The 14,974-nt window shown below is 33.5% G+C and overlaps 1 protein-coding gene across 1 annotated transcript in view; it reads right to left on the bottom strand.

The window, feature by feature from the left end:
• Window positions 1–14,974, bottom strand: part of PAPSS1 (3'-phosphoadenosine 5'-phosphosulfate synthase 1) — a 112,221-nt gene that overhangs the window by 59,211 nt on the left and 38,036 nt on the right. The window contains exons 6-7 of the mRNA XM_051965260.1: window positions 13,941–14,059; window positions 3,000–3,113 (exon numbers count right to left, since the gene is read on the bottom strand). Coding sequence (XP_051821220.1) covers window positions 3,000–3,113; window positions 13,941–14,059 — 233 coding nt within the window. The remainder of the gene's footprint in view (window positions 1–2,999; window positions 3,114–13,940; window positions 14,060–14,974) is intronic.

Raw genomic sequence — 14,974 nt, 5'->3', positions numbered from 1 at the left:
ATATACCTCAACAACGATACTGTTTGAGGATGTATTCTGATGGAAGTGGATCTCTTCAATAAAGAGAACTAATTCAGTTTCAATTGATCAAGGATGGACAGAAGCAGCTACACCCAAGAAAGAACACTGGAAATGAATATAAACTGCTTGCATTTTTGTTTTTCTTCCCGGGTTATTTATACCTTCTGAATCCAATTCTCCCTGTGCAACAAGAAAACTGTTCAGTTCTGCACACATATATTGTATCTAGGATATACTGTAACCTATTCAACATGTAAAGGACTGCTTGCCATCTGGGGGAGGAGGTGGAGGGAGGGAGGGGAAAAAATCAGAACAGAAGTGAGTGCAAGGGATAATGCTGTAAAAAATTACCCTGGCATGGGTTCTGTCAATAAAAAGTTATTAAAAGAAAAAAAAAAAAGAATTACCCTTGTTTTCAAAATAAAGGTATTAAACTCAACCAAAAAAAAATTTATTTTGTTTATTAGGGGTTTGGGGGGAAGGGGTGATTTTTAAATTTTTATTATTCCACCAAAAAGATCTTAACCTGAACATGCACAACTGAATTATAGTTACCTAATGTACTTCACTTCTTTCTTTATGGGGCTGTTAAGGAATTATATTTTGAAATAAGTGGAGACCAACTTTTCAGGGAAGAATATTAAATTTTTCCATAATCTAGCAAGCCACACTAAGAACAAAAATTTCCAGTTAAGAGACGAGGGAGCTACTAAGATATAGTTGGCTTAATTATTCAGACTGCATAAAATGAAGACAGGAAACACAGTGCAAAGAGTGATGGACTTGACAATCAGGAAGATCTGAGTTCAAATGTAGACACTTACTAGCCATGTGATTCTGGACAAGTCACTTCATCTGTCTCCCTTAGTTTCCTCATAATAGCATTTAACTCATAAGGTTATTGAGAGATCAAATAAAATATCTGTAAAGAACTCTGCAACATTGGGGGAAAAAAGGAGGAAGAAAAGGAGGAGGAAAAAAAAGAATGTTGCAATAGAAAGAATTCAGAAGAAGAGTTAAGAAAAGTAGAGAGAAGATGAAGAAATAAAAGAGTGGAACTAGGAGGTGCCATTTCTAATATTTCTAACAGCAGGAATGGCAGAAATAACAACAGGAAGCAGCCAAATCTGAAACAGCAATAAATGTTTTAAAACAATTGTCGATCAGAAAACAGGGGTGAAATGTAAGACATAGGGAGAAGAGCTTCTATTTATATAGCTCTTCAAAATGTCAAAGCTTGTTAATAAAGGGGAATGGATTTGGAGTCAAAAGGTACTGAGTTTAAATCCTGTCTCTTCTCATTCTGAACTTCCCGCAACACCTGGGTTCTCACCCTAGTGCATCTCTCCATCATACTGGTCCATCTGAGTCTCCCACTGGCATCTCCATTTGGGAATAATGGGCTCAAAGTAGCAAAGCTTCATTCCCATCATAGCTGGGCTTGGAATGGCTTGGAATACTAAATAAAACATTCGGAAGGCCAATGTCTAAAACAAGCACAGTATTAGCATAAATATTTTTATCTCACATTGCTATATGACTTAGAAAAGAATAGACAAGGATTACTCCACAAGGAGACCATATTTTTTTTTTTACCATAAAATAAATGAACAAAAGATGGTGAGAATAAAAGATCTCACTGTGATACTCTTCACTGACTATAAAAAATATTTGATTTGGCAGAACAATACACTACCTTAAAAGTTCTACACCAACAAGGTATTTGCCATGAATAAATAAAACTTTTTAAAAATTCCTTGAGAGAACTAACTGAAATGTGCTTGTTTAGTGACCTTGGGATAGTAGTATAAAAAAGGAAAATGTATTGCTAAAAATGTTTACAGTAGGTGCTGATTAAACACTTAGCTCATAAAAGTTAGCATTCACATAAGGTGGCAATGTTATTTCATTTGGGTCTCATAATGATATTGTAAAATAGATGCCAGTATTATTTCTCTTTTACAGGAAAAGAAATCAAGAAAACACAAAGGTTAAATGACTTGTTCATGATCTCACAATGAATAAGTATCTATGCAAGCTTGGAACTAAGGTCTTCCTAACTCCAAGTCTAACACTTTCATCACCTCGCTGCTCCTAGTTATGGAAACCTACTCTCCAAAGAATTAAAAATAAGTCCCATACACAGAGTGATACATGGCGAAGATCAGCAAGCTATAGAATAACGAACAAGGAGTTACAAAGGAGCACAAGAGCAAAAAATATCACAAAAGAAATGTAGGCTTAAGAAAGGAGGACAGACTGGTCACAATGTCAAGAGTAAGAGATGGACATGCTCTTATGGCAATTTCAAGATTTCAAAAGAAATACCAAATTGATATTTGGTAGTTTCATTACCAATAATAATTTATTATGGTATGGAACATGTACATAAGTTAAGTTCACAGATCCATTTCAGTAAAACTGTCCATATCAAAACAAGAAATTACAATACCATTACCAAGTCAAGTCCATCTATTAGGAAACAGCAATAAATAAATATGCTTGTTATTGAGATCAGAAATAATGGATGGATGGAAACTTTTTTTTTTAATTAAAGGAAAATAGAAGATAAGGGAAAGGGATATGAGTGTGTGTGTTTTATTTTTTAAACATATTTTTCAGTATGGATGTTAAGGCATAATTGAAAGAGCACTAGATCTGAGAATAAAGAAGTCTAAGGTTTAAATTCTTTTTCAGACATTTAGAACTACCTAGATAATATTGGACAAGTCAACCTCTCAAAGCCTCATTTGGCTTATCTATAAAAAGGGTTTTTATAGAGATCAAATAACAAACATAAAATGCTTTGGAAATCTTAATAGACTAATCTTTGTTAGCTATGATTATTGTTTTGTTATGTAACTATATCAAGGTCAGTTATCATTACTATTCAGTTAAAAATACATTAGTTCAATTTCACTAGTAGATAGCCATAGATATTTTGTCTGCAAAGCAAATAAATGTCCTCTAACCCCTACCTTATTTATTTTCAATGCTGGCAAAGTTTCTGCATCTGTTTTTGCCAGCTGAAGTTTATTTTCTGGAACGTACAACTCCTTTACTTCATAAGATGCATCTACAGGCACAATATCCTATATTAAAAAAAAAAAAGGCACCATTAAATATTTTTTCAGATAGCTTAGATTTATTCAAAAGGCATCCTTACAATTACTGAATTTATCTCTTTTGGATTAAACACTCAGAAATTTTCTATGCATTAACCCCCAATCCAAATAGTTTGGAGCTGTTTTTTGTTTGCTGGTTTGGGGGTTTTTAAGAATACATGCTTCACATGACAGCAAAAGTGGCCAAATCCAGAGTAGGTTGTTTTAGCACAAATTGTTAAACTCTGTAAGTGAATCTGATTTTGCCCCACTCACTCACGAAACATAATCGATAGTGAAGCTATATGGGATAGTGGGAGGGGGACAAGGAAATACAAGAGCAGAAGTGTAAATCCAACCTGGAAAATCCTATGTAAAAGACCCACATGAAGAGAACTATCACTCAAGCTGTCTACTACGGTATAGAATCCAAAGGATGAGAAGGCCTTGAAAAGATCAACCAAGAACTCATAATGGCTGGAGAAGTAAGACCTTACTCAAGCAAAGATTTTGTTATTTCAATAAATGATATGAGATGTCATAAATAAATAGCAAACCAGTGAATACTTCATTCGTATGCTATTTCTTTTCAATCTGAGCCCATTAACTAAGAGTCGATTTCTTTCTGTTGAACAGGCATCAGAGATGCCTGGGAAGATTTATACGAATTGATACCAAGTATACTATAATAACATTATAAAAACAAACAACTTTGAAAGACTTAAGAACTCTGATCAATACAAGGACCAATCATGACACCAAAGAATCAGTGATAAAACTATGCAGATCACCTCCTGATAGAGACATCTGAGATATGTATATCTCAGATGCAAGATATAGACAGATATAGATATTAAATAAGGACAATGTGAGAATTTGTTTTGTTTGTGTTTATTACAAGGTTTTTTGTTTTGTTTTGTTTTTTCAGTTCAGAGTAGGGGATAAAGATCAAAGAAAAAATATGAATGCTTGTTAACTGAAAAATTAAAAATTTAAAAACCAGTAATGCTTCAATTCCAGAATGCTCCATATAATACGCTAAAACTACTAGGTATGATTTTTAACTTGGCTATATTTTAAGATTAATTTACAGTAACAAAATACACTTAATTCTATTTGTCCTTGAAAAGAAAGGTTGGGTGACATAAATATTAGTAGTATTACTACATACTAACTAATTATTAATTAACTATATAATTACATAATATATACTTAACTATATAACTATATAATATAATTAATTAACTAATAGTAGTAGTAGTAGTAGTATTTTTCGAATAAAATTTGGGCACTAACACTTTCTAAGTATATTGAACCCAATGTTTTCATTTAAAACATCCTCTTCTGTAGAAAAGAAACATGTTATTGCAATTCACTGTTCTACAAGAATATTGCTTTGGACAAAGAGAGAATAGTGCTTAATGATCATCTCAAATTGTGATGTTATGATAAATCTTTTATGGGGAAGAAGCAGAATATAGTGGGAAAGCCCTTGAGTCAGAGGAGCTGGATCAAATATTGCCCAACACTACCTATGTGACTTGGACTAGTCACTTAAACTTTCCTTATCTCAGTTTCTTCATCTATAAATATGGAAGTTGCACAAAATAACCTCTACGATCCCTTCTAGTTTGAGATCTACCTATTAATTCAGAAAATATGCTTGAAGGGAAGCAGAAAGCTGGGAAATAATTTTTACAGCCAGTGTTGCTGATAAAGGCCTCATTTCTAAAATATATAGAAAACAAAGTCAAATTTATAAGAATAGACCAAGTCATTCCCCAATTGACAAATGGTCAAAGGATATGAACAGGTAATTTTCAGATAAAGAAATCAGAGCCATCTATAATCAAATGAAAAATATTCTAAAATATTACTGATTAAAGAAATTAAAACAACTGTGAGATAATACCTCATACCTAAAAGATTGGATAACTGAAACACTACTGATGGTGGAGTTGTGAACTGATCCAAACTATTCTGGAGAGCAATTTGGAATTACGTCCAAATGGTTATAAAACCGTGCAAATCCTTTGATTCAGTAATATGACTACTGGGTGTGAATCCCAAAGAAATCATTTAAAAAATGTGAAAAGGACCCACATGAACAAAAATGTTTATAGCATATAGTACAAAAGTATAGGGGTTTTTTTTGGTGATGGCAAAGAAATGGAAATTGAGGAGATGTCCATCAGCTGAGAAATGGCTAAATGAATTGTGATATATGAATTTAATGGAACACTATTATTCTATAAGAAATGATGAGCAAGCAGATTTCAGAAAAACCTGGAAAGACTTACGTGAACTGATGCAAAGCGAGCAAAACCAGGAGAACACATTATACACAGTAACAGCAATATTGTGTGATGATCAACTTTATTGATAGAATTAGCTCTCTTAGCAATACTATGATCTAAGACAATTCTACAGACTCATTCTTGAAAATACTAACCACATCCAGAGAAAGAACTATGAAATCTGAATGAAGATAGAAGCATACTATTTTCACTTTTTTTCTTATTTTTTTCCTTCTTGTGTTTTCCATTTTGTTGTGATTCTTCTTTCACAACAAGGCTACTGTATTTGTAACCAAGATTGCTTGCCATCTTAGAGAGAAGAGAGGGAAAGGAAGGAGAAAAAAAATTTGGAAATCAAAATCTTATAAAAGGGAATGTTGAAAATCATTCCCCAATTGATAAATAGTCAAAGGATATGAACAAGCAATTTTCAAATGAAGAAATTAAAACCATTTCTAGTTACATAAAAAAATGCTCTAAATCACTATTGATTAGAGAAATAAAAATTAGGACAGCTATGAGGTACCACTTTACACCTCTCAAATTGGACAGGAAAAGATAATGATAAATATTGGAAGAGATGGGAAAAGTAGGATACTAAATACATTGTTGGTGGAATTGTGAACTGATCCAACCATTATGGAGGGCAAATTTGGAACTATGCCCAAAGGGCTATCAAACTGTACATGCCTTTTGATCTAACTATGTCTCTATTGGGTCTATATCCCAAAGAAACATAAAAAGAGAGAAAAGAACCCACAAGTACAAGCATTTTTGTAGCAACCCTTTTTGTAATGGCAAGGAACTGAAAACTGAGTGGATGCCTATCAGTTGGGCAATGGCTGAATAAATTATGGTATATGAATGTAATGGAATATTATTGTTGTTCTATAAGAAATGATCAGCAAGCTGATTTCAGAAAAGCCTGGAAAGACTCATATAAACTGACGATAAGTGAAGTGAGCAGAACCAAGAGAACATTGTATCTAGCAACAAGATTATGTAATGATCAATTGTGATGGACTTGGCTCTTTTCAACAATAAGGTGATTCAAGGTAATTGCAATAGATTTATGATGGAAAGAGCCATCTACATCCAGAGAGAACTATGGAGATTGAATGTGGATCAAAGCATAATATTTTCACCTTATTTTGTTGTTGTAGCTTTGTTTTTTTTTTTTCTTTCTTATGTTCTTTTTCCCCTTTGATCTGATTTATCTTGCATAACATAACAAATGTGGAAATATGTTTAGAGGAATTGAACAGGTTTCATCTATATTGGATTCTTTGCTCTCCAGAGGAGGGGTTAGAAAAATTTGAAATACTAAGTTTTGCAAAAGTGAATGCTGAAAACTATCTTTGCATATATTTGGGAAAAATAAAAGGCAATTCTAAGTGAATGCTGAAAATTATCTTTACATGTAATTAGAAAAATAAAATATTATTAAATGAGGAGAAAAAAAAAAGAAAACATACTTAAAAGAAAATCATTTTTCCAGGGATATAAAAACTAAAGACAATTAATAAGAGATTAAATTTTTTTCTTCTCTTTTTCTTTAAGTGTTTCTTAGTCTGTTTCTTGGGATAAATTCTTGGTCACATATATTTTATATAAAATTCTTGATTAAAAAATACTACAGTACCAGCCCTGAAGTTAGGAGGACTTGAGTTCAAATCTGACTTCAGACACTTAACACTTCCTACCAATGTGACCCTGGGCAAGTCACCTGACCCTAATTGTCTGGGGGGGAGAGAGGGGAGTTGGGGGGGAACTACAGTGTACACTTTTAAAAACTCTTACTCAGCTATGCTTTTACATTAATCTATAAATGTAGATGCCCAATCTTTTGCTGCCTAAACATCAAAATTAAACCTGAAATCAAAACTGATGAACAGAGGGGAGGAAGGAGAAAGTGTCTCTTTTTCCAAAAAAAATTTAAATTATACTTTTGTAATTAACACACAAAGATGCAGCACAATAGAAATGGGGGTGGGATGGGGTGGGGTGGAAAAAGAATCTCAAGCTACAATGCTGACACAATAGAGCCAGAAATAATCAGTCAAGCAAGAATCTAAAGAAGAGCAAAGGAGGACAAAAAATTCTAGCTTCAAAACATTTCTAACACATTCTAATGACAAATCATGAGTTGCAACAAACTACTATCCAATCTCTAAATGGGAAAAAATAATATCAAAAAAAAAAAAGAAGAAGAAGAAGAAGAAGAAAAAGAAAGAAAAGAAAAACCAGGAAACAAAATAAAATTACTTTTCTGACACACACCAACTGACCATTTAGACTTGAGATTCCTTAGGCTCTCTAGACACCCAATCTGCTCTTGGAAGTAGTGTGCACTCTTTATAATTTGCACACAAAATAATTTATTTTAGGCACATTCTCTTAAAACAAAAATAAGAAATCACAGGCCAGCCAAATGGCAATGAGTATAGGCCTAAATGCAGATCCCTTACCCTAGCATCATGGGTGGATACATAATAAAAAGCAACAAGGGGAATTGCTAGAAGTCTTCTTCAGATGAGCATCTATAATGAATCCAGTCTCTTATCTGTCAGGAGGGATATTTAAAAAATTAATTTAGAGACCCAAATGAAGACTGAATCAATATAATTTTAGGAGTCAGGCAACAGGAGTACATGTAGTACAGCTACACGATAATGCTGAAAAGTTAAGCTATTTGTCCAGTTACATAGCCAGTAGGAATCAGAAGGTGGTCATGAATTCTGGAATTCCCTGACTCTGAGATCAGTTCTCTTATCCACTGCACCATCCTGTTCCGTAAGTATGTTTATGAACCTCCAATGACTAAAGGTGAAGAGCTCTTTCTTCTTTTACTAGAAGTACCTTAAAATAAACTCAATGAGATTTGTATATAGAAGTCATTTTATAAGCATTTATTACTTAATTGATTAAATAATCATGACTCCATGACTTTATCATGTAATGATAGCTTACCATTGTTTTTCTCAGGGAAAAGATCTGCAGGTCACACAACAGATGCCCCCTAGAAATAGTAGCCCTTGTGTTTTCATTTCAATCTCCATAAATAAGCCGCTAACAAGTTAATGAACACATTGATCCCAAATTTTAAAAGTTTCTCCTCTGTTTCTGCACTTTTTTCTTAAGCCAAGTACGCCTTTGAACATTAAGACATTCCTATTTTTAATGTACCTATTAAATTTCTATTATCTAAACAGCACCCACCCCAAGCATGCAGACCAACACTGAAAATTTTGGCAATGCTTGAGAATCAAACTGCAAAGCCTGGTTTTTATGTGCAGAGTAAAAGACATTTTAGGTCATTAAACCACCATTTTGTAGAAAGACAAACCTTTAAACAATTTATAGCACCAGTAAAATCTAGATTTAAAAACAGTATTTAAAACATCACTTCAGATTAAAAACAGCAGCACAAAGTCTTATTTCTTTCCTTCAGCCATAGGAAAGCTGATTAAAAAGGCAATGCTAGTAGGCCATCTAGTGACCATTTCAAGGTAAGAAAGAAATTCTATCCCAAATTCCAGATCCTCAGATACTCTATATAATCATGACTTATATAATCATATATACACACACAAAAAGGGAACCAAGGACTGGAAGTGCTGCAGAGTCTGAGGTTGTGGGAAGATGAAGGATCCATGTCAACTTGGAAGTTATCTGTTGAAAGCAACATCTTGAAATTGGTTGTGTGAGGAATACACATCACATCTCCTTAGCCAAAACAAAACAACAATCTTATCTAATGGAAATGTAGTAAAAGACACAACTTTAAACAGAAGTCCCTCCAAAAAATAGTCTCTTTAGAGCACTAAAATATCCAAAAGGAAAAGTTGGCATTCCCAAATGATTGGGGTATATGTCACAACAATGGTAATATAATCTCCTCCTTCACTGGAACATAAATTTCTATAGAATAGGGTCTTAGCACCTGACATATGGCTCTATAGTATTTCTCTCCTTAGTTTTCTCCTTTCCAACTTTTCTTTCTAAACATTTCTTTCTCTAACTTTCTCAAGTGTCTTTAAGCCTGTGTCTGTAGATAAGCAACTTTTCTGCAACTTATGATCTCTGAGAGTTCCCTAGACAATGAACTGGTAAATGGGCCTGCCCAGGTCACATAACTAATATGTGCATGAACACACACTAATTTTCCTGAATCCAAAACCTGTCTGCTATTTACTAAATCAAAATGTGATTTTTTTCATGTATAATACTATTTGGATAACTTACTAATTATTATAGTATTTAAATCCAAATTTATGTGATTAGAGATTGTATGAACTCAGGATTGTCAACCTGACTTCAGTAACTCTTGAGAAATGCTCGAGATGGTTACAAGAAATCTGGGATTCCTCCAGTTCTAGATCCCCCACATTCAGGTCTTTATTTTCAGCCCATCCAAGCTTGTGGTTTGAACCTTTGTATTTTGGCCCCAATTTTTTTTTGTTTGTATTTACTAAGATCTATCTCAATTTCCCTTGCTTCCAAGTTGCCCTTCTTGGCAAAACTGCTTAAATACATACATGTAGTTCACATTCATTTGTCTAAATACTAGTGTATTTAGTGTAAACCTTCCAGAGCCTGAAGAAGAGATGTCCACACCGGTTTTTCAGCTCACTTTCCTCTACCAAATGATCAAATAAATTTCCTTCTAAAACTATTTCATATTTGGGGTTTGTTCTCATGAAGTTCCTATTGTATATAACAGGTGCTTAATAATAAAGGTTTACTGAAATTTTCTATGCACAAAATGGTTTGCTCATCTATCACCCCTTCTTTCCCAAACAAACAAAAGGGATCAATTTCTTTGCCAAGTAAAACACATTTGAGAAACTGGATTTTCATGAAGATGCTGCAAAATCTATCCTGGGAATGCATATCTAGTTAAATGTGACTTGGCTATCTAACAAATTCAGCTCCTCATTTCCTTATCTTCTTTTATCTAGATTATTAAAATCCTCCTAATTGATCTAATTAGAAGCAACTAGATGGCACATCTGGCCTCAAATATTTGCTAGCTGTGTGATTCTGGGCAAGAAACTTATCCCTGTGTGCCTCAATTTCTTCATCTGTAAAATGAGCTGGAGAAGGAAATGGCAAATCACTCTAGTATTTTTGCCAAGAAAACTCCAAATAGGGGTTATGAAAGGTCAGGCACAACTGAAAAAAAATGACTCAATAACAACAGGTCTCTTCTTGCCTTATTTCTCCCCATTCTAGTCCTACCTTATATAGCAGCCAACATGATTTCCCACAAAGCTTATCATTCTCCTACTCAAAAAACTCTTGTGACATTTTATTACTTTTAGGTTAAACATAAATTCTTCCACTTAGTTTTTAAAGTCCTTCACATCCTACCCCAATCTATTTCTAACTTCATGTATATTAGTCATCTGCCTATTCTGGTGACCAGGCAAAAGGTCATTCATATAGTATTTTAACTCTCACCTTATGGGTCTCTGCACTTCTTAGAATGAAGACCATTCTCACTTCTGCCCACACAAAATCCCTTTCTTTCTTCAAAACACAGCTCAAGCCCCTACCTTTAACATGAAATTTTTTCTGATCCCCAAAATGCTTGCACTCTCCTTCCTGAACTTGTATTTAGTTTCACTATCTATTTCCTCCATATATTCTGTTTCTACTCTTAAGTATAATGTCTTTATTGTCCTCTTCTATTATGCATGTATTGTGATGCTATTACATGTTACAAAACATATAAAAAAAAGAAAAAAGGATTTTCCAAACAAAAGGTTTGTGTAGTGCAGGTAAATAAAACTTTAAAATATTATTTCATTTATATCACAACCTTTCTAATAATTCTTAATATTAATAGCAATATGATTGAATTTACTTCATTATTTAATTCTTTTGATGCAGTGACTCAAAGGTGTGGTTCTAAGATGAGTTTATTTCAAAACTCGGTCATGGATAAAACAGATACCTCACAAAGAGCTGTAAATCCACATGAAAGAAGGACAATATTTGCTACACATAACTAAATAAATCATGATATTCACTTTTCAGATACAGCCACCAATTCAGCAAAGATTTTTGCTAAAATTCAGTGCATAAATTTCCAACCTAATAGATGTCAATCAGTTGTTCTTGAATAGTAACTTAATTATACCGCATTATCACATTTTTAACATGTCAACTCAAAACTCACTGAAATGCTTCATATAGAAGCTTAAGTTAGAAAAGCATAAGTTAGGAAATTGTTGCCAAGTTTTTCAAATATACAAACGAGTTTTTATATGTAACAACTTAAATCATCTAGCAACAAAATTTCATAAAATGGAAACATTTCAAATTCTGTTTTCAAGTTTTTCAAATATATATATATGTATATATATATGAAAATTTTTATAGGTAACAAACTTACCTTGTTTGCCATCAAAATTATATAAGGATGTTTTTGTAGTGGCATGAAACTGGAAACTGAGTGGATTCCATCAGTTAAAGAATGGCTGAATAAGTTATGGTTTATGAATACTATGGAATATTATTGTTTTATAAAAAAACAATAAGCAGGATGATGTCAGAGAGGCCTAGAGAGACTTGCATGAACTGATGCTAAGTGAAATGAGCAGAACCAGGAGATCATTGTACACAGCAACAGCAATATTATATGATGATCAATTCTGATGGATGTGGCTCTCTTTAAGAATGAGATAATTCAGACCAGTTCCAATGGTCTTGTGATCAAAAGAGCTATCTACACCCAGAGAGAGGACTGTGGAAACTGAGTGTGGTTCACAACATAGCATTCTCACTCTGTTTAATGGTTGCTTGCATTTTATTTTCTTCGTGATTTTTTTTTCTGGTTTGATTTAATTTTTCTTGTACAGCAAGATAAGTGTATAAATATGTATGCATATATTGGATTTAACACATATTTCTACTATGTTTTAACATATATTAAAGGGGAGGAAACTGAAACACAAGGTTTTGCAAAGGCTAATGTTGCAGAATTATCCATGCATATGTTTTGAAAAATAAAAAACTTTAATAAAAAATAAATTAAATAGATAAATAAATAAGGAGGAACACATTTCAAATAAGGATAATCTGAAGTAACTGTGTTCAAAAAACTTTAAAATATTAAAAGGAATGTGAACTATTTTTTTACTTACTTTTTATTTTTTAAAACAGCTCTTTTCAAAATGCTCTCTCCTCAGCACGACCAGATTATCAAAAGAGTACAGGACACATACACATACACAAAGGTTAAGAACCAATGACCCTTTAAGATTCTCTCCCATTTATTATATATATATGTATATATATATCTACTATGTATGTAATCATTTCCATGCTGTCTCCTCTACTGAAATATCTATTCTTTGAAGGTAGGAACCATGTTTTTGTCTTTCTTTATATTTCAAGTGCTTAGCACAGTGGCTGACACATAGTAAAGACTTAATAAATGTTTGTCGACTTCATTCACTGAACAGCAACAATTCAGATTATTTCTAGTGGCCTGTTTGTTTATTTGCCTGACATATTAATCACTTAATAAATGCATGCTAATTTTAGTTCTATTGAATTGCAGCAATTCTGCTGAATTATTGAATCAACTTGTTAAACATTCATATGATTTCTATTGGGCATAATGGTAAGTGATCAATCCATGCTAGGCAACTGATTGTTGTCCAGGGATCAACTTTACCGAGTTCAGAATTCACTGAGGTGGCTAAATGGTGATGAATTTGGGAGCCATCACAACTATAGGCCATCTAGCAAGTCATAGAATAACTGGCAATCCTGCCTTTATAAAAGGGTATACCCACGTAAAGATAATCACAAATCCCAAAAGGGTAGGAGTCATAAAAGCTAGATATGAATCACAGATCTACTCTGTACTAGAGAGATATGACAACAGAATGAACTACTTATCCTCAGTTCATCCATCTCCTTTTCTTAGAAGGAGGAGAGTAAAAGCCACCTATCTGGTGGGGAGAGGAGAGGGAAGTGGAGAAGTGAAAAAGAGCAAAAAAGATAGCCCAGATGAAAATGCTTTATAAATTTAGAAAGTGACAGGCAAAGAAAAACAACAGCAAACACCAGGAAAATTATTAATCTTTTGAATCTCACTTTATTTTTCTGGAAAATGACGGCCTTGATTTAATAATATGATGCATGAGGAAAGAAAACTAAATGGGAAGTCTGAGGACTAGAGTTCAAATCGGCCATTTAACTTTCTTAAGTTCGTAGGGCCTGTCTCCGTAATGGGGGTTGGAAGAAGCCTCATACAGAGGAAAGAGTGCTACTTTGATTCACAAAACCTGAGTTCAAAATTTTTTGTGGAGTCCCTCTTGGACTTAAATTTTATCTAAATTTAAAAAAAAAAAAAAACAATTCATGATCTTGTAGATATTGTTTCATTGTTTTCCCTCAGGACTGATTTTTCACTTTCACTTAATGTGGGAAAAGGAGAGAGAATTTGTGTAGAATCAGCACATTTCATTTCTAATGTCCCCCTTCCCTTGACTCTCCTTACCCTTTCTTGTAGCAGTTCTACAACTTGCTGGATACAATCATTCACATCACAAGAATCAGTTTTCAGCACCAACTCAGGGGCCTCTGGCTTTTCATATTCAGAATCAATCCCAGTGAAGCCTATTAATAAAAGTAAAGAAAGAAGAATTTAAACACACACACACACACACACACACACACACACACACACACACACACCCCACTCCACACCTTAGACTCATTATTAAGTGATCCCAGTGTTGATGGTCACACTTTGGTCATAAATAGATATACAATTCACTGAACTGTGTATCTCACTTAGAAAAGACTTCTCCTAAAGAATGGCAAGGAGTTGGATGGGTTTTCATTTGAGAAGTTTTTTGAGTAGAAAAGAGCTTTATTGCTTTATTTCTTTGTCAAACATATATATCATGATTGTTGGTGGAGTTGTGAACAGATCCAATCATTCTGGAGAGCAATTTGGAACTATGCTCAAAAAGTTATCAAACTGTGCATACCCTTTGATCCAGCAGTGTTTCTATTGGGCTTCTCCCCAAAGAGATACTAAAGAAAGGAAAGGGACCCCAATTTGCAAAAATGTTTGTATAAATATGTATGCCTATATTGGATTTACATATATATATTTACCATGTTTAATATATATTGGATTACTTGCCGTCTAGGGGACGATACAATCGTCCTCCTAGGGGAGGAAGGGGGAGGGTGGTTTGAACACAAGGCTTTGCAAGGGTCAATGGTGAAAAATTATCCTTCCATGTGTTTTGAAAATAAAAAACTTCAATAAAAATTAAAAAAACAAAAGCAAAAACAAAACAAAAACCACATGCATCAAAATAATTTTATGTTAGCTTCCCTTTCAGCCTGACAAGACGGGGGGAGGAGGGATGGGTTTCAATATAATTGGTGATCAAGAATGCCTTTGTTTATAAGAATCTATTAACAAGCATTTACTATGTGCCAAGCATTATGCTAGGTATCACGGATGAAATGAACACTCTACAAGAGAAACAAGGATGTATATGACAATAACAATAT

The sequence above is a fragment of the Antechinus flavipes genome, chromosome 6 (assembly GCF_016432865.1).
Source record: "Antechinus flavipes isolate AdamAnt ecotype Samford, QLD, Australia chromosome 6, AdamAnt_v2, whole genome shotgun sequence".
NCBI classification, from domain to species: Eukaryota; Metazoa; Chordata; class Mammalia; order Dasyuromorphia; family Dasyuridae; genus Antechinus; species Antechinus flavipes.
Note: the sequence above shows the minus strand (reverse complement) of the source record. Positions and strands in the feature narration are given on the sequence as shown.